The sequence below is a fragment of the Martes martes genome (genome assembly GCF_963455335.1).
Source record: "Martes martes genome assembly, chromosome: 10".
In the NCBI taxonomy this organism is placed as follows: Eukaryota; Metazoa; Chordata; class Mammalia; order Carnivora; family Mustelidae; genus Martes; species Martes martes.
The window spans coordinates 19,574,589-19,594,538 of NC_137898.1; the positions used below are offsets into that span (position 1 = coordinate 19,574,589).

Consider the following 19,950-nt stretch of genomic DNA (forward strand, 5'->3'; position numbering starts at 1 on the left):
CACAGTGGGGATTTGGCAGCCTCCTGGACTTCTCTACCTTTTTCCTCTTTACCCCAGAGCAGGATGAAAAGATTCTCACTCTCATCTGCTGGGCACACACCTCTCTGAATGCTCATGGGGACAGGGACCACCAGGCTTGGGGGTCCCAGACTCTCGTCGCTGCTCGCGTGCAGGATGGACTTACTCAATCCCTTGCCTCTAGGGCCAGCCCGCCCCCAGCTGCTTACGTGAGGGGCGGTGAGAAGGGGGGAGGTGGAGATGGCCGTGGACGAGCGGGCCATCGGCCGGACAGGGCTGGAGGGGGGCAGAGAGCGGGGACTCTGGGAGCCGTCACTGTCGCTGCCGTGGCTGCTGGGAGGCGTCAGAGGCATCTGCACCAGGTCCTCTGGGAAGAGCAGGGGGAATCCAGGTTAGCAGGGTTGCAGCCCACCTCCGCTCGGACATCAGAGGTCGGCCAGGTCCCCCTGACGCTGTGGGGGATGGAACACTGGGGCCTTGACCAGCTATCCCATCAGAAGCCCCTCTGCCATGTCAGAAAGTTAAGCTAACATCCCGGAAGTTCATTTCTGAATGCCAGCCCGTCTCCGATGCCACAGATGCCTGGCTCCTTTAAGCCCGGTCCCTGGTGTGACTGTCACGGAGGCCAGATTCTTGAAGTCCCTCCCCCTTCCTGACTTCCCAGGGTCCAGGCCCTTGGGAGCCTCCACTGGTAACCCCAGAGGGGACTGGAGTTTGCCCACAGCCAGACCCATGGGGATCAGGCGGGGCAAGCAACAGCCTCTGTCACTTCCTTTTTCCCACTGCCAAACATCAGCCATAGCAATCCCAGGGTTTCCACTTCCAACTTGAGCGTGACAGGACAGCAGGCACTGGGCTCTCAGCAGACCAGCCAGGAGGCCTGCGGTCCCAAGTCTCCCCCTCCCCTCCGCTGCTCTGTGGCCACAGCATCAGGAAGACTGACACACTGTAGGTGGTCAGAGAAAGGCCAGCGTAGAGCCATGAGGACCGAGAGCCCAGGTGCAGGGAGAGCTCCCAGGACAGCACAGAAAGCCCTGATCATTGCAGAGCGGGCTGAGGCTCCAGAGGAACAGCCGCGTCCTTCCAGACTCTGCCTCGAGCTGCCCCCCTGGAGGAGTCCTCGCTCCCTCCCTGGACTTTCATTTGCTTCTTAAGAATGCCATAATGTAAAGAGCCTGGAATGTGGAGTTAGGGGGCCTGGGTTCAAGTTCTGCTGTCATGCGCCCCAAGTGTGTGACCTATAGTCGTATTTATTAACCCCTCCCAGCCTCACTTCCCTGCTGGAAGGGAATGAATGGACTGCAGGGAGCCGTGAGGACGCAATGAGCTCATGTCTGTGAAGATGCCTTACGGACTGAAGGGCGCTTTACGACACGATGTGTTTTCATGATGGCCCCTTCCTACCTTCTATGAATTTTCTCTCCGAGGGAGTGAGCAATGAGAGGGTGAAGCTTGGGTCTTATTCATCTTTCTAAACCTTGTGCTACTCAGCCCAGAGCCTGATACACAGTACATGCTCAATGAATGTTTGATGAATTAATGAGATAGGGTTGGAAAGATTCGGTCAGCCTGTTCTTCTTCTGGCCAATTCAAGAAGCTTTCTCTGTTCCCTTCTCCCCTGTCAGATCTGGGGATGTGCCCCCACAGCCTCCTGGAAAATCTGCCATCTTTAACCCATATGTGTGCTATGAAATTGGCCCTCATTACTCTGTGATCTACTTGGGCACGGGACCTGTCTTCTGTCTCCGCTTCCCTAGACATGCCCAACGAACTCTTTTGGATGGATGGATGGACGGATGAATGGATGGGTGGATGGATGGATGGGTGGGTGGCCATAGAGTGTTCTTCCATTAGTGAATGACAGGAGGGGAGATTAGCTAACAGGGTGAGGGTGTCAATAACAGAGACAACAGTTGTAGACTAGGTAAAAAGGGAGCTGGATGGTTGGAAAGTGCACAGGGCAGGGAGGAAAGGATATTCTGGGGAGATATGGGGGCTGTTGAGGGAGATGGGTGGGCCGGGCCAAAGGATGCTGTCTGCCCAAGACTGGAAAGGAAGAGTCCCTCTCTGGACACACTTACCCGGTGTCACTTTGAGGAACTGATTCACCTCCTGGGGCTCTGCTTTGATCACTGGCAGCTGAGTCATCTCTCCTGGGGCCTGAGGAAGAGACAGGTCCAGCTCCATCAGCTGCCCCTGGGGCTGTCCCTACTGTGCCATTCAACCTCCCACCCTCCCTAGGGCTGGAGGTCTGCTCTGCACAATTAAGGAGGTGGATAGACCCAGGGTTCTGGGCACAGCCCAGACGGAGGAGAGGCAAGTTCTCAGGCTTCGAGAAGTCAAGTCAGACCTAAGAGAAGAGAATGATAGCTAAGTAGCTAGTGTAGTTTAGACCTGAGCTTGGAGAAGGAGGGCTTCTTGCGGCCTCCAAGGGCAAGGCCATCTTTTTAATGAAAGCTGCTCTTTGCTGACTCTGAAGGTCACAGGCCTTGGTATGTGGGTTGCCAAGAGGAGAAAAGTAATGTCTGGCACATTGTTGCTGTTCAGTGAATGGCAACAGTAGCGCCGATGAAGAAGGCCTGAACTGGCTGGGGGCGCGGGGTGAGCTCTCTAGGCAGCTGAACCTTGAAAGGAGTCTTGAAGTATAAACAGGAATGTTCCAGATAAAGGACAGGGCAGGTGGTAAGTGAAAGGAAAGGAATTCCCATCTGTAAAGGCCCAAGGGGCTAGAGAGCATGGCTGGCTCTGGAATCTGCAGGTATTCGAGTGTCCAGAGTGTAGGGAGTGTGCCAGAAGGTCTGGCCAGGGGGTGGGGTGGGGGTGGTGGTAGGATTCACAGAAGGTAGAAAGGGACCAGACAAAGAAGTCTGAAAAACTAAGGAGTCCCTGATGGGGTGTATCGCAAGGGGCTGACTGAACTAGATTTATGTTTTAAACAAACACGCACTGCTATTTCTTTATGTTCCAACTTGCTATTCCAGAAAGGACATCAAGAACATGCATGGCCTACTAGGTATTTACCTCAAAGATACAGATGTAGTGATCTGAAGGGGCACCGGCACCCCAATGTTTATAGCAGCCATGTCCACAATAGCCAAACTATGGAAAGAGCCTAGATGTCCATTGATAGATGAATGGATAAAGAAGATGTGATGTATATACATATATATATGTATATATATACACACATATATATATACACACACACATATATACATAACATGGAATATAATTCAGCTATAAAAAAAGAAATCTTGCCATTTGCAATGACATGGATAGAACTAGAAGGAATTATGCTATGCAAATAAGTCAATCAGAGGAAAACAATTATCATAGGATTTCACTCATATGCAGTATTTAAGAAAGAAAACAGGAGCATAGGGAAAGGGAGGGAAAAATAAAACAAGATGAAATCAGAGAGGGAGACAAACCACAGGAGACTCTTAACCATTGGAAACAAATTGAGGGCTGCTGGAGGGGAGGGGGTGAAGGGATGGGGTCACTGGGTGATGGGCACTAAGAAGGGCACGTGATGTAGTGACCACTGGGTGTTACATGCAACTGATGAATCACCGACCTCTACCTCTGAAACTAATAATACATTATGTGTTAATTAATTGAATTTAAAAAAACAACATGCTTGGCTTCCTACACACGATTATCAATATGCATTTAACTGGTACTCTCTTTGTGGAAGGCACCGTGGTTTTGCGTGCTGGATTTCAAGACTGAGTCTCTCTTTTGGGTCCACAGCCAGCAGAGAGAGGCCATGACATTGTGGGTGGGACACAGAGTCTCCAATGTAGGCAGATGAGTAAGAATCACAGAAGGTTCAAGTTGGCAGGGACCTTGGAGAGTCTCTGGTCTACATCCCAGCTCAGCCCTCAGGGGACAGAGAAGGCACTGTGATGCAGGAGGGTGGGTCACCCAGCCTATTACCGACAATGCCAGCTTCTGGTTCCTGGACCTTCCACAAGGGCATCGTGCTCTTACTAGAGTGGAAAGTGTGGGCTTCTGGGTCTTGGAGACCAAGTTTGGAATGCGGTTCATTATTTCCGCGTGTGGGATTTTTGTTTTTGTTTTTTTTAGAGAGAGGGGGAGAGGTGGGGGAGGGACAGAGAGTGAGAGAGAGAGAGAGAGGCTCTTAAGCAGGTTTGATCTCATGACTTGGAAATCATGACCTGAGCAGAAACCAAGAGTGGGATGCTTAACTAACGGAGCCACCCAGGCGCCCTGCAGCTCATTATTTCTCACTGTGTGATTCTGGGCAAGTCGCTTAGCTCCTTGAGCCTCAGTTTCCCTCTCTGAGGCACGTGCCCAGCCTCCTGAGACTGGCTCTCGCTGCTGCGCTGCTGCTGCTGCTGCTGCGCCTTCCTTTCCTGCTTTGGAAAGGCCTGAGGAGTCACTGAGCCATCTTGGAGATGGTCACAAAAGAGCTTCTGTCTTTGCAACTGGCCCTTGGTCCTCTGGGTCAGTGAGGGGCGGGTGGGTAGGAAGGGGCTAATCTTGGCCTTGGGTCACATATATTTTGATCAGGTGAGATATGTGGCCAGCAGGGGGCAGAGTCAGTCAAACCCCAAATGTAGGGATTTCAAACCAGCCCTTACATTGTAGACTAAGGGATTGGAGCCCCTTAGAGGCAGTTTATGCTCCCATTTTACAGATCAGAAAACTGAGGAAGAAAGAGAAGGGCAACATGCCCAGAGCAAAATGAGAGCTGAGCTGGGACCCAGGCAGGGTCCAGAGTCTGGGGCTTGAATTCCCAAGAGGGTCTTCAGATGTCCATGTTGGATCTAGAGTTGAATGCGTATCATGGGGGGTAGCGGGGGGGGGTGGGGAGGGGTGGCCTGAGTGTATGAGGTAAAAAATATTGATCTCACAAACATGTACAACTGAATACAGCACAACTGTTGTATTATCATTTTGGTCTTTCTTTTTTAAAAATTCTGACACTTTGAGAGAGCAGTCTGACTTGGGCTTTCTCCATCCCTGAGACCCTGGACCAGGCAGGCCCCTGGTGCTCAGCCCTGCCCAGGTCCCTGTCAGCTGCCTTCTGCACACAGCAAGGGGCCCCAGCTTCCTCCGAGGGTGCTACAGTTTGTTCCCATTCTAGGACGGGGAAGGGGCAGCCCAAGGGGTCGGCAGAGGCCTGGTGCATGAGTTCTGACCCTCAGCCCCAGGGTGACGTTGCTCCCAGTTCACACAGCCCCGGGCTATGCGGGGCTTCCGAGGCCTCTTCCCACAGAGGCCCACCCCCACCCCCAATCCCAGCGTCCCTCCCTCAGCCCCTGGGAACAGTCCTCAGGCTCACCTGGTGGGGGACGGGCAGCCTGGACAGGGGGCTGAGGCCCAGCAGCGGGGGGGCGGCCATGGCGGCAGCAGCGGCCATGGCCGAGGAGGCGGCCAGAGGGTCCACGGGCAGCTCCGGGCTCTGCTCCTGCTTCACCATGACGGAGCACAGTTTGTGTCCCAGCACCCATGCTCCATGTTCCACGTCTGGGGAAGGGGGCAGGACCAGGCTCAGGGGACTCCCCGAGCAGAGGGCTCTGCTGCCCTCCTCCCCCTAGGAGCTGCTCTAGACTGGGCTGAGGAGAGAGGCTAGGGTACAGGCAGGCAAGGGCAGAGTGGGGCACTTGTGAGGTAGGCTGGGGCCAGAAAGGTGGGAGTGGGCATCTACTTTACTCAGCAGCTCACAGAGCAGGCATGGACAACAGATCTGGACCCCTCTTGACTGGCTGTGTGACCTTAGGTAGGTGCTTAACCTCTCTGAGCCTTAGCTTCTTCATCTGTAGATGTGCCCGGCAAGAAGTATAATGCTGAGTAAATGCTAGCTATTGTTAATAGAATGATCGCTGTTCAGTGAACATTTGCTGAGCACTGTGCTAGGCTTTCGGGACCTCGTGAGAGTCGCAAGCAGTTTAGAGCAGCTGGAATGCAAAGGGAAGGGGAAGGTGGGCCCACATAGGCCAGCAGGGGTAGGCTGGGCTCCCAGCTGTGGCTTTGTCCTGAAGGTAATGGGGAAGCACTGAAGGCTTTTAAGCATGCTCAGATTTGTAATGTCAAAAAAAATCATGCTGCGTGCTTATGGAGAGGGGCTTGACTGCAGGCAAGATGGAGGCGAAGAGACTCGCAGGAGGCTGGTGATATAGTCCAGCAAGAGAAGATGAAGCCTGAGCAAAGGAAGGGACCGTGGGATGGAGGGGAAGGGACATACTGGAGACAAGTTAAGGGAGAATCCACAGGACCTGGCGACAGGGTTGGGGGTGGTGGTGAGGAGGTAGGGGTGGGGAGGGCACGTGGGTGGTGAGGTGTGATGTGCAGGTTTCCCAGGGGATGTCCACTTCCTGCCCTCTTAGTGGAGCTCCTGGCCTCACCTGGGCCACAGGGCTGGCAGGCATTACCCCTTTTCCTGAGTAGTGCCTACAGTCCTGCACCCCAAGTCAGCCCTGTGAGCCCCTGGCAGTGGTGAGATGAGGCGGGGGTCTGGGGAGCCGGGATGCAAGGGAAGGACCAGGGTGCTCCAGCCTTTGGGGCCTGCTGTGGGTAGAGAGAGGGGGTCAGTGGTGCCCGGTCCCACCTCAGAGACGAGGCCCCACCCTGCTGGGAGCCTGAGTGCCCCAGCTCTGGGCCACAGCCTGCCCCAGGGTTCCAGGAACACCCACAATCTTCCCAAATTACAGGGCCAGCTGTCCGGCCTCCGGGAAGCTACCCCTGCAAAGGGCCCACAGACAAATTGCTCTAAAAATAGACTTGGGGTGGCCAGCCTGGGCCGGCCTAGCAGGGGTGGATGGAGAACCTGCCATGGAAGGAGGTCCACCCCACACGCTGCCCCTCCCCAGGGTGGGGCCTGAGGACCTGCTGATGCGATTTCCAGAAGCTTCCCTGAGAGGCCAGGGCATGCAGGGATGCTAAGACCTCTGCAGCCCCAGCCCTGAAGCCATCTGAACCCCAGGCGGTGTCCCTGCCCCCACAGAGGTGAGCAGGGTGGGGTGCAGAGTCCCATCTCTGCCCCTGGGGGGATCTCAAAGACCCTCAGAAGCAGCACACACTTCTTGAGCTGAGTGAGGCTCTCAGGCCTCGCTACTTCTGAATTCTTTTATCCCTCCCAATATTCCTATGCGGCAGGCACTATTATTCTTCCCATTTAATAGATGAGAATATTAAGAAACTCATTCAAGACCACTGTCCTCAGAAGAGAAAGCGGAATTAAAAACACTGGTCCCTGTGCCAGCCGCTGGAGTATTAACAAGACTTTAACACTCACAGTGAAAATAGCCACTAATTCTTTTTATATATTATGTGCTGGGCACTCAACTGGGTATTTTATGTATAGATTTAAAAATCCTGGCCAGAATTCCTATGACACATTTATTATCTTCATTTTATAACTGAGGAAACAGGCCCAGGGAGATAAAGCAACTTGCTCAAGATCACACGGCGGCTCGGAGAAGCATCAGAACGCACAGTGAAGCCGGATTGGTCCACACCCTGTACCCCGCGCGGGCCCTTGAGGCTGGAGGATGTGATGGTGGCAAGGGTGGGGGGCTTGCTTGCTCCCATGTCCCTACCAAGCATTTTACCATGTGTGTGAACACGGTAAAACTTTCCTGAAGAACTTTCCTGAAGCCTCATTTTTCTGAGGTGGGAGAGGAAGCTTTCAAGGGAGCAGAGAAGGGCACTGCAGGCTGAGATGCCCAGGGGCTTCCCGGAGGAGTCACCCACAAACACCTCTCAGAGGAATGTGGCCCCCTGCCTTTTTGTTCTCTCTCATATCAAGCCCTCCTGGGGGTCCGGGGGTCTGGGCTGTCCCTGGGTCCTGCTACCCTTTCTTACCTTGAGTGGTGTCCTCCATCTTGATGGGCACGAGGGGGCTCTGAGGCGCCGAGTCACCGCTCAGGGAGTAGCTGTGCTCAGCCTGGATGCCTGGGGTGGGGGAGTCCAGTTCCATGTCCAGTAGAGGGCTCTTCTCGTCCAGCACGGGATCATCAAAGAAACTGCTGAACAGGTCATTGGAGAAGTCCTCCATGTTTTCTGCAAAGTGGTCCAGGTGCTCCGGGAAGTGCTGGGGAAGGAGGAAGGGGAGGGGGCAGTCAGCTTTGCTTGGAAAGGGGGCACACATGCTGTTGTAGTGGGGCTCCCAAACCTGCCACCACTGCCACTGTCACTGCAACCTCCCCATTATTCTTCCTGCCATCAGTAACGCCACCACCCTCCCCACTACCCATGTATCCAGGACCAGCTATTATGGGTTCTGTCACGACCATCACCGTTGTCACCACTACCTCTCCCTCCACCCCCGCTTGCCATCTCCATCCTCACTGTCATTATCCTCAACCGGAGGGCACGCAGTAGCATCTCTGGACCAGGTGACAGGATACCAGGCTCTCAGTTCTGGCTCCAGGACCTTGGTTCAGTCGCTCAGACTGATTCTCCATCCACCCTACTTCATGGGAAGACTAAATAAAGAGGGTGTGTCTATGCCAGCAAGTCTGCATCCTAGAGACGCGTTGGTGACTTTGGTATCTTTTGCTGGAGTGCAAGGTGGGGGATTATCAAGGCTTCTCCTCCCCTCATTAGCACAGTCCGCACCTGTCCTTGCACCTCCAGACTCTGCTCTTCCAGACGTACTTTATGCCAGGAGATTAGGCTCCGAAGCCATGTTACATGGGTTCGAATCCGGGCCTTGATACTTCTAGCTATGACTCAGTGTTGATCAAATTGTGGCTCAGGGACTCATGAATGGGTTGTGAAATCAATCTAGTAGGTCACAACCAGGATTTAAGAAAAAATAAAACAGAAGAGTAGAAAATACCACACCGCACTTCACTTAGGGAGCTAAAATACCTGGTGAGGTTTTCGTCCCAGTTGTGTGTGTGTGTGTACTCAGTAATGAAGTAAAATACATTTCTTAGAAACAAAAAAGTTTGAAAAATATTCGTCTGTGAGATCTTGGGAAAGTTAATTAACGTCTCTTTGCTTCATTTCCTCCTTCGTATGGTGAGGATGATAACAGATTCTGTCAGGATTGTTGTGACGATGGTCCTGGGTACATAATAAATACTCAACAAACATTGCCTCTCATTATTAATAAAGCACCCTGTGCCTGGTATGTAGTAGGTGCTTATTTTTTTCTCTCTTAAAGAATTATAAACATGTAAGGAAACACTACTGCTGTTCATTATTTACTGACTGAGTACATTTGCTGGTGGGATGGAAGATGCAGTGGGAGGGGGGTTGCTTCAGGTCCTGGAGTCCAGCCTGGTGAGGAGTTAATGGCTGGCTTCTGGGGGGGTGGCTCGAGGTCTGGATCCGTTGGCCCTTTCTGGCATGGAATACTCAAAGCCTGCCCTAGTCCTGAAGGGGTGAACAGAGAAGCCCTCTGAGAATAAGCTTGAGAATATTTTACTTCTCTGTGCCTCAGTTTCCCTATCTGCAAAGGCAAAATAATAGTGCCTACTTCATAGTGTTGTCATGAAGAGCAAATATTTGTGAGGTGCTTAATACTCACCTTATAGGATTATGAGGGTAAAATGAGTAAAGTACGTATACCCCTTACACACAGAACACACACACACATTAATGCACGTAGCAGAATGGTGCCTAGTGTGTAGTGAGTACTCAGTGGTTGGTAGCCATTATTAGTATGAAAATAGCAGCTGCCAAAAGCCATCTGAGCCTGAGCTGAGCTGAAGAATGATCAAAGAATCAAGGACAAAATAAATGCAGAAACCCATCAACGCAGGTTCTCTCTCCCCTTCTCCCAGTTTGCCAGGACTTATCATCTACTCTCCATTTCTACTGTGATTTTAACCTTCCAAAGTGCTTTCATACGCATAATTTTAGTTAATCCTCATAATCACCCAATGGGATAAGGAAGTTGCATATCTGCATTTGACAGAGAGGGAAACTGAGGCCCAGTGAAGCCAAGTACAACAGGAAGTGTCCACAACCCCTCATTGTCCAGTCCTTCCCCAACTGTAGCAGACATTGCTCTGTTCACAAATTGCCTGTTTGCCAGCCTGAAAATTCCCTGAGATGGAGTCTGTATCTCGTTCACCTGCTGGATCCCAGCACCTGGCCCGTGGTAACTGCTGGTGGAGGGACATGGCCTTGAACCCCAGAAGGCAATGCCATCAGTATGTTAATTGATCATCAGTGCCTGGGGTGAGGCAGTACCAGGAGATACTAGTACTAAACATATCTCTAAGAGTAACTGATCCCGCACTAATGTCATTTACAAGGTACCCACCCCCCCACCCCCCCTGCCCCACCCCAGGACTGTGACTATGCTAGCTAGACCCTCTGCAGGAAAGGGCCAGCCCAGCTGGGGGCGCTTTGCCCCTGCCCTTTCTCTTGGGGTCTCTCAGAGGCATGGTGTGGGGCCCAGTGGGAGGGGGTGGTGAGGAAGGGAGGGCAGTGAGTCAGCCGCTAAGGTATTCCTCCAGCAGCTGCTTCTCAGGCGATAAGGGTTTGCCAAGCCCTTTCCTGGGGCCTGGGAGAGGAGAAATGCTTCCTCCAGTCTGGGCTGGGGGTCCCTGAAGGCCTTAACTCCAGGCAGATGAAACAGGCCCTTCTCAGAGACCCCTTTCAGGGTGCCCGCAGATCCTGCTCAGGGAGCTCAGCTGGCCCCCTTTTGTGAGCAGCCCCCACCTGCTGGAAACAGCGGCCAAGGCCCAGCAGAATGGAGCTTCCAGAGGGTGGGAGCCAAGTGTAAGGGGAGGGCGGCCAAGGGGCAGACAGGGTGTGGGGGGGAGGGGGAGGACATTCCGAAAACACGGTCCTCTTTGCTCAGGGCTTCCTTGTGTGCTGGTCGGGCTTCCTTGTGTGCTGGTCGGACCATCAGTGGCCATGGTGGGCATGTCTCATTATCTCCAGGCCAATCTCCTACTCAAGGGAACATGCCAGAAGGGACTCCCTTCAGAGAGCTTTGTAGCCTTATTTCTATCTGGTGCCTGACTTCTCAAAGCAGCCCAGTTACGGCTGGTTTGTATCATCACATTAGAGACAGAAGGTACCGGAGAAAGCCGACGGTCCTCACTCCCCACTCCCATCCCATTTCCTAATGAAGAAACCGAGGTCCAGAGAGGGAAAGCTACCTACCCAGGGTGACACAGTGAGTTGGTCATGGTGAGGGAGGGGTTCTCTGCAGCTCCAAGGCTGCACAGGAATGGGAATCACCTTCTCCTTGTCCTCTCACTTCTTCCACGGTACCCACCCTCCCCCAACCTTGGAAAGCTCACCGGGGATCTCGGGCCTCCTCAGCTCCAGCATGCCCGCGTTTCCCCTAAACCCCCAACCACACCCAGCGCTACATCCAGTTCACACGCTAAAAGCTGAGATTTTTTTCATGACTATCCGAAGGAAATTATTCGGGGTGCGGGGAGAGGGGGTGTTAAATCTGTAAACGTCAGGGGGTCGTGGGTCAACGTTCAGAGGGGGATAGTGTTCTATGGGGGTGGTGAGCGTTCTGGGGTGTCTTGCCAGGCAACAGGGATGGGAAGCCAGAGAAGGAAATATTATGATTTGTTTCCCTCCTCGTTAAAGACTTTTTCCTACAGTCCTGCCAATATAAGCTCCTTCTCGGAGGCCACGCGCAGTTAGCGCCGGCTTCCCTCTCTCTCTCTGTCGGAGAGGTCTCGGACTGTCCTGCTTGCATCCCCTCGCACACCACTCCCGGCGACGCCCGCTGCAGTAGCAGGGTCTCAGCCGCCTGCCCTTTAAATGTAAAGAAGCACGGGGTCCCGCCAGTCGCAAGCCACCCGCCAGAGGTTAACGCCCGCGCGCTGTGGGACCGCCCCGCGCCGGAGTCCGGCCTGCTCATTGGTGGGTCCCGCGGAGCTCCTGGCCAATGGGAAGAGGCTGCGGGCCGCCGCCGGCGGGGCGCGAGCGGAGGAGGCTTCCGCGCTTTGCAGACCGCCGGGGCGAGGGAAGGGCCCGGAGCGCCAGGTCCCGCCGCGCGTGCTTCTCTGCGCTTGGGGCAGAGGCACTGACGGCCCCTGCGAGCTTCCGGAGGCCGGCAGCCCCACGCAGTCCCAAGACCCTTATGAGTTGCACGGCCCCCCAGCAGGCGGGGGGAAGTGGAGAGGGAGGGTCTCGCCGGACGTCCCGGGCTCGCAGGGGAGGCCGAGCCGCAATTCTTAAGTCCCTTCACGGCTCTTCCAGCTCAGCTCCCTCCGTCCCTCCTCGAGCAGTCCTACCACAGGGCGCACTGACGGGGCAGCGGGTCCTTGGCCTTGCGGGGAGTGGGAACGCTCTTGGGGCGGTAACAGGACCATCTGTAGCTCCTCTCAGTTCCCCTCCTGTAACTTCTTCACTGGGGTCAAGGCAGAGAGGGGAAAGCTCCGGGAGTCCAGCGGTCTGCCCAGACGGTGTGTGGGAGAAGGTTCTTCCCCCGACCTGGGGCAGCCTCAGAGCGCCCCCTTCCCTCCGCCCCTAGCGCCACGGCGTATGCACCCGGGTCCCTGACTTCTGCCTCTCCCCTCGCCGGCGCTGATTCAGTCCGTGCTTGGGGGAAGGGGGGAGGAGACCAGAGTGGGTCCAGCCTGAGCTGTGGGATAAGGAGTGGGGGGGAATCCCGAGCCCGGACATTCCTTCCGAGAGTTAGCTCTGGGGAGAGATGGGAGGAGAGTCCTCTCACATTTCCCCCTTCCCTCCTCCGCAGGCTCCCCCCCACCCCACCATACTGACCCAAACATTCCGGGACGGTTACTTGCCTCGTGGTCATTAGAAAATCGACCCCATTTCAAGCTGAAGGGCCACCAGTCTGAGTCAGTGCTGTGCCCTGAGTGTGTGTGTGTGTGTGTGTGTGTGTGCGCGCGCGCGCTTGCGTGTGGTGGGGAGAGGGGTAGGCTCAAGAGAGACCAGGGAGGGACTTAGGGGAGAGGAGGTAGGCCCCCTGGGTATCTGGTTGTCAGCCCCTCCCTGTCCTTAAGCATCACCATCCGGGCATTTGGGGGTCCCCTTCCCAGAGCCAGAATCAAAGGTCCTCCTGTGAAGGGGAAAAGGCCCTGGACCTAGACTTGGGAGGCCCCAGTTCAGATCTGGGGCAGACCTGGACAGGGGCAGGTGGTATCTCCTTGCCAGGCCTCAGTTTCCCCCATCGGTTATACACCGTGTTCCTACTGAGGCAGGGGTGGTAGGCAGGAACAGGGTGAAGCAAACAAGTCTTCAGAGAATGGGCTCTTTTCCTCTGTCCTGGCCTCCCTGGGGACTGGGAAGGGATGGAGCCAGTTCCAGTCCTGGAGCTGGTCCCTTAGTCTTCCTGGCAAGGGCATGGGGGTTAAGGAGGGGGACACATTGTTCCAACCTCCAACCTCACTCTCATCCCCCATTCCCCACAGGCCCAGGGAAGGCGGCTGCTGAGGTTTCATATTTTCCCCCTACCGAACTATTCACCGCAGAGCCCAAGTCCAAGTAAGCAGAAAAGCTTCTCTGTGTGTGTATGTGTGTGCATACATGTGCATGTGCTCTACAGACGTGGGCTGTGAGGTTCCTTCTTACACAGGGAAACACCACTTTTCTGATACCACACAACGGAAGATCCACATCCTCGGACACATCCCACATCCAGCCTGGCACACACACACTCAGGGGTTCCCCTTGGCTGACACGGGCAGGCACCAACACAGCCCCATCAAGGACACACTCCCCAGGGGTGATCAGACGGACACACATTCTCCTGTATACACGCACATGCGTGCAGCCGCCCCAGAGATGGTCAGGCACGGCCCCGCACCCTCTCACTTGAACACACACAACATGTCACACCACCACAGTACTAGAGGCTGACTGCGCCAACCCACACGCCTGAGTCATATGACCCCCAGCGAGGCAGCACTGGGAGTCCCAGGCTCGCCTGGGGCTGGGACAGTGAGGGCTGGGACTGGAGGAGGGGATGACACAGGGATTGAGCCTTTCCGTGCTTGCAGCCGCTGGAGAGAGGAAGGGAGAAAGAAGGGCAGGCGCAGGGTGGCGCCCACCATGGGCTGCTTCCCGCGCACACAGCAGGGTCTGGGGAGGGTGTGTGTGTTCTCATTCTCCCCTGTAGCCCCCAGCCCTGCTGGTGTGGCTCTCCACTCCCCTCCCCTGTCACTGGTAACCCTTCCCTGGCCAGGCCACAGACCCCTCAGGAAAGCAGAGAGAGCTGGCCTGCAGGTTCCTGGCCAGCCCCTGGCACCTTCCAACCAGGCGGCCCATGTGCTGTGGCCCAGCCCTGGGGTTAGTGCCAGGTACTGTCTGGGCAGGAGGAAGCGGTGGCAGCAAGTGCCGCCGCCCAGGGCTGGGATTAGCTGTGACTGGCACCACTGAGGGCACAGCAGCCCACGGTCTGGCTGCTGGAGATGTTGGTCCATACACAGTGGCCAGAGGATCCCTGTGGAACAGCTCAGGACACTGGAGACTCAGTGCCAGTGCTGGCACTGGAGGCCTCTGGAGAATAAGGGCATCTAATCACATCCATTTATTCATGACTTATATATTCCTTCAGGATTTACTAAGCACCTACTATGTGCCCAGGCCTGTGGATATACAGATGAACAAAGTCCAGCTCCTGCTCACAAAAGGCTTTCTGACCAGCAGTATGAATACCCCACTGATGAAGGTAAGTCTAAGGCTTGAACTCTGATCAGCCTCCAGAACATTCTCTACCTTCCATTAAGAGGTATCTCCTAACACAACACGACTATGTGACTCTCCTCCTCGGTATCCATCAATGGCTCCTTACTGCCTTTAGGATAGTTTCCTAGTGTCTTAGTATAGCTTGAGATGATCCAGCCACATCGCCTCTATGTCAGCTGTGGCCAGTTCTCATGTGTATCTCCGAAGCCCAGCGCTGGTCCCAGCACATGCTAGGTGCTCAGCTGTTTGCTGAGTGACTGCCTGATGGACTGAACGAATGGGTGAATGAAGAAATGCGCCAGTGAGTTAACGGGCTGAGGCCTTTCTTCTGCAGCTGAGCCTCCAGGAATGACTGGCCTGAATTCCGCTTCCATGCCAGCTTGCTCCCGCTGCCGGCAGAGTTTCCATGCTCCTGGCCTCCTTCCCTCAGCTCCTCCCTAGTGGGGCCTGTGGTACCCAGGTGGTTCTTTCCCAAGGCCCTATTGTTCTTAAGCCCCAGACGGACCAGTTCCCGGGGACCAGAATCCCCTACTTGGTGCTGTAGGAGCTGCCCTGAGGGTTTGACTAGGCCCAAGAGTGTCAACAGAGCCCCGTGGCCACCCAGCCAAGCTGCTCTCCCGGCCCCTGGCCAGCTGGAAGGCCCTTCTCAGTTGGAGCCTGCCACCCGGCTCTGGCTGGAATTCCCTTGGCCTCTTCCCTCTCTCCAGTGCACTCAGCGTTCGGCCCCTGGCTTCCTCAGCTGTCCCGGCCTGTCTGAGTTGTCCTCAGGTTTTATTTTTGGAAGACGCTGCATTCTCTCTCCTTATTTACTCCTTGCCTTCAGGGAAGGTGCGGGACCCCTGGGTTCGGCCGGGGATCAGGCTGTGGCTCTAGCCTCGAGGGTTTGGGCCTCTCTGGGACTCCAAGGGAGGGGACCTCCAAAGACTCCTGACCCATCAGATGCTTCAAAGCCAGCTGCCTCTGTTCTCCTTCCCCCACCCAGTGTGTGACTAATGCCTGCCCCTGCCCTTCTTGAAGAGCCCCACGATCGCCAAAAAAAATCATCACCATTTTCGAGCTAAAAAGAATTCTGGCATCGTTAGGTCCGTCCCCTCTTATTCACAGAGGCAGTGGAGTTCAATGGTGAAGAGCAAGGGAGGCGGACCCATCCAGTTGTAATCCTGGCTGTTACTTACTGTGTAGCCTTGGGCAACTTTCTTAACCTCTCTGGGCCCCAGTCCCAGCTCGAAACTAGGGGTACTGATCTCTACCAGGGTGCCATGAGGCTTCAATAAATGATGACATTTGTAAAGTTAGGGACACAATGCAGGATGTGTGGAAGGGTCTCACTGACACGAAGCTGTTGTTACTACTACTACTATTATTATTATTACAGAGAGAAGAACGGAGAGCCAAGGAAGACAGTGGAGTTGCTCAGCATCACACAGCTTGAGGTAAGCAGCCATTTCCAGAGCCTTTCCTCTGTCTCTATCTCCCTTCCAAGGAGAAGAGAGGGGCTGGCATCAGCCTCTGAGAGGAATCTCCTGGAGTCAGTTGCACAGGCAAACCCCTGGGCCTTTGGTGTGGGCCTCCTACCGCCATGCCCAGGCCCTCCTCTGGGGCAGGCATTTCCTCCGGGGCCTCAGCAGCCTCGTTCTTGCTCAATGAGGATGAGGGGTCTGGGGAGGAGACCCCGGCACTCAGCCCCAAGGTGGACCTCAGGCCAGTGGGACTCAGAGAGGAGGGGGAGTGCTGGGTCCTGACATCACAGAGCAAAGAAGCTGGAGCCACAGCCATGCGGGCCAGCTGGGGCCCTTCCAGCGCGTCCAGATGTCTCAGGAATGTGCTGAGCTGGGAACTACCTCGCTCCTTCCCTCACCACCCCCAACCCCTCATCCCCTCATATGCTTTGCTCAAGCTCTGTCTCAGCCCCACCCCCTCTACCCTCTCTCTTTCATCTCTCTCCGGGAGGGCCTCCTGTCCGTGGTCCCTCTGGTGCCTTGCCACAGTCTAGCTCCCTCTCAGACCTCTGAAGAGGTCACAGAAGGCAGGAGCCCTTCCCCTTCTGCAGACCCCATGGGCTGACCATGTGGGGTGGGGGGAGATGGGAGCCTGAGCTAACTGGGAGGGGAAAGTTCTGAGCAGATAGTGCATGCCAGATCCCAAATGTGGAACTGATTTGCAGCTCTGGGAGAGGAAGGGGTGAAGGCCGTGGGGCAGCAGAGGGCAGGGCTGGGCCTCTTCTCTGGGAGGATGATGAAAGGGGCTCTGGGCATCTTGTCTTAGCTGATGGGTGGGAGGGCCAAGGAGGTGAGGGTGCCAGACTGGGATGGCCTCAGAAGGAGGGTTCAGATCCTTCTAGACCCCCAGTGCCCTACATGTCCCTGTAGGGCTGAGAGTGGAGGGTCCTGAGCTGTTGCCTGAGAATGGAGGGTCCTGAGCTGTTGGAGGGGTGGGGGAACCCTTTAGGGCCCTGGGGTTGGGCCAGGAGGAAGGACATGGTTTAGGCTGGAGCTCTCGGCCCTGCAGAGCGAAGCCTGTTTCCTTGCAAGGGTGGAGTTGCCTTGGGCCTCTCCAGGTCAGCCTGGCCCGAGGGCTGCAGATGAAAGAGCCTGATGAGAACTGGTACTCCAGCCCAGTGTGAGAGTCACATCAGGGCACAGGGTGGAAGTCAGAGAAAAGAAGGGACCTGGGCTCAGCTACAGCCTCAGGCTGCTCCAGACTCCAGACACAATCCTCTCTCCCTTTGATGAGGGTCCCTCAGCATCCAGACAGGCTGACAGAGGATTCCTAATGGACCCTAGACCTCCTAGCACTGAGGCAGTTCAGAGTCACTGTGACCACCACTTTGTCCAGCTCAGAACTATCTTTGGCTCCCTCCTCCCTACTGAAAAACTCCTGTCTCCTAAGCATGGCATTGAAGCTCTGTTATTCATGTGTCTCAACTCAGCACTGTAGTTGGAGACCCTCATCCTTCTCTTCCCTCCATCCCAGTTGGATGACCACTCCCAGCTCCTTGAAACTGCTTTGAGCTTCAGTGCCCCAGGGCCTTTGCTTATACCATTCCTAGTGTCTGAAATACCTTTGGCCTTTATTTCTTCATTCCAACTCCTATCATCTCCTAAGGCCCAATTAGAATGCCACTTCCACTAGGAAGCCCTCCTTGGTCGCCCACCGTACCATCTGATGCCCCTCTTGAACCGCTACAGCACTTATAGATTGTTGAGTCACTGGTTAGTACCATGTCCTGAACTCTAAGTAGGCACAATGGGACCCATCTCTCCTTCTGAACTCCTACCTCCTTGAGGGTAGGATGCAGGATGGAGTTCATCCTTGAACCCTCTGCTGGGCCTCACAGAGGGCCTAGCATATAGTATGCCTAATAATGAAAATAATAATAATAATAATAATAATAATAATAGCAGCTAATATTTATGTCCCAGGCACTGTTGTAGCTCCTTCCATGTAGTATCTCATTTAATTTTCAGAAGATAAGGTAGTATCCTCATTTAAAGTTGAGGAAACTGAGGCACAGAGAAGTTAAGTAGTTTCCCCAGGTTCATTCATTTAGCAAGAGACTGAATCAGGATTTGAACCCAAGCTCTGATTGCAGAGTTCGTGCTCTTAAGCAAACATGACAATGTTGGTTGTTCAAGGAATCATTGATTTTCTGCTGCCCTGTCCCAACACCCAGTACGAAGCCAGGTACAAACTATGCCCCCAAATTCCACGCACTTGGGGCCCCAATGTAGCTCATCCCTGGCTAAGCCCAGAAAGAGCCTTGCGAAGGGGATCTGGCATCTTCTGTCTTTACTCAAAAGAGCCTTCCAGCTCCCAAGAGGTCAGAGAGATAAGGGAAATAAAATTCCTACAACCAGGGCTCATCACAGGGATGGAGAAAGTGGGACCTTCCTCCGAGGACTGGCCAATGCTGGGGATCTCCCCTTCAGGCCATGACAACAACAATCAGAATAAAATCAGTGGCAACACCTACAATTTATGGAGGCCTTACTATGTGCCAGGCACTGTGCTAGGCCTTATCTAACTGAATCCTCCGAAGAACCCATGTCCTATGGTCATACTTAATGGATGAGGTAAATCAGCTGGGAGAGGCTCCGGTACCTTCCCAAGTTCACAGAGATGACAAATGGTGAGAGCCAAGATTTGCTCCCAGGTCTGAGCCATTAAAGGAGACCATTCATGGCCACCCCACTCCATCTCGGGTTGGCTCAGGACCCCTGTGTTTTTGAGGTATTAGCTATCTGACCTGTGGGCTTCCTGTCTGGTCAGGTTGGGTCTGGGAGTAGGCACCAGGACCCAGGACATTCCTGTTCACAATCTGCCCAGAGTGGAGTGGACTCAGGGTCCCTAGAACACCTCCCCCCCAAACTCAGGTGGCTTTGAGAGACCCAGATACTGAGCGCTGGGCCCAGTTGTTTAACAGGGGTAGTGAGTACACACATATCTGTTTTATTACCCTTTATAATTCATATGCATGCATCACCTATATTCTTTTATGACAGAAAAGTCTAGTATGGTAAAGTGAAAGGTAGATGTGGAATTTAGGTTAACATTCACTATGTCAATAAAAAATAAAGTCCACGTTAACAAAAAGTATCATTAAAGCTGGAAGTGTGGAAGTGTCCTTTCTTCCACTGTCTGTTCATCTACCCATCTATCCATCCATTACCCCTCCCTACTCCTTCCTTTCCTTCCTTCTACCCACTCATCCATCCATCCATCCAACCACCCACCCAATAAATAAGCATTCCCTCAGCACTCAGTCCCTACAGCTATGACTAGGCAACAGATAAAAATAATCGTCTGACGTTCCTGCTCTCAAAGAACTCTCAGTCTAGTTCAGCAATGATGCAGCCAGGGCCCAGAGAGGGGAAGTGATTTGTCCAAGGTCACACAGTGAGTTTAGGAGCGGTGAGGACGGCCCAGGCAGAGGGGCACACTTGGGAAAGGGCTTGGGCCTCCCCGCCTCAGAAGCAGTTCCCCTCAGTGACTGCTTTAAAACCGCCTCCCGGCTCTCCATGAGGGCCTGAAGAGCCTGCCTTACTCCCCTGCTGCTTTCATTTTTGTTTTTCTTTTGGAAGGGGAGAAGGGGGACAGCTGCTGCCGTCCAGCTGTTATGCTGGACCACACAGCCCAGCCCAGATGTGTCAGCCTCTCTGGGATGGGTGAAATGGCTCCTGGGCCAAGAACCAAGGGCCAAGGGCCAAGGGAGCTGCGGCGAGGGCTCTGTCCCGGGAGAGTTGGGAGAGGAGGCATGGTGAAGTCGGCAGCAGGGAAGCCCATAATTGCCCCAGTTGTCAAGTTGACTTTGCTGGT

General features: G+C 54.4%; 1 protein-coding gene across 1 annotated transcript in view; it reads right to left on the reverse strand.

Annotated features, from left to right (window-relative positions):
- Positions 1-19,950, reverse strand: part of CREB3L1 (cAMP responsive element binding protein 3 like 1) — a 34,382-nt gene that overhangs the window by 7,584 nt on the left and 6,848 nt on the right. The window contains exons 2-5 of the mRNA XM_080817111.1: positions 7,852-8,080; positions 5,330-5,514; positions 2,100-2,178; positions 228-385 (exon numbers count right to left, since the gene is read on the reverse strand). Of these exons, the coding sequence (XP_080673237.1) occupies positions 228-385; positions 2,100-2,178; positions 5,330-5,514; positions 7,852-8,080 (651 nt within the window). The remainder of the gene's footprint in view (positions 1-227; positions 386-2,099; positions 2,179-5,329; positions 5,515-7,851; positions 8,081-19,950) is intronic.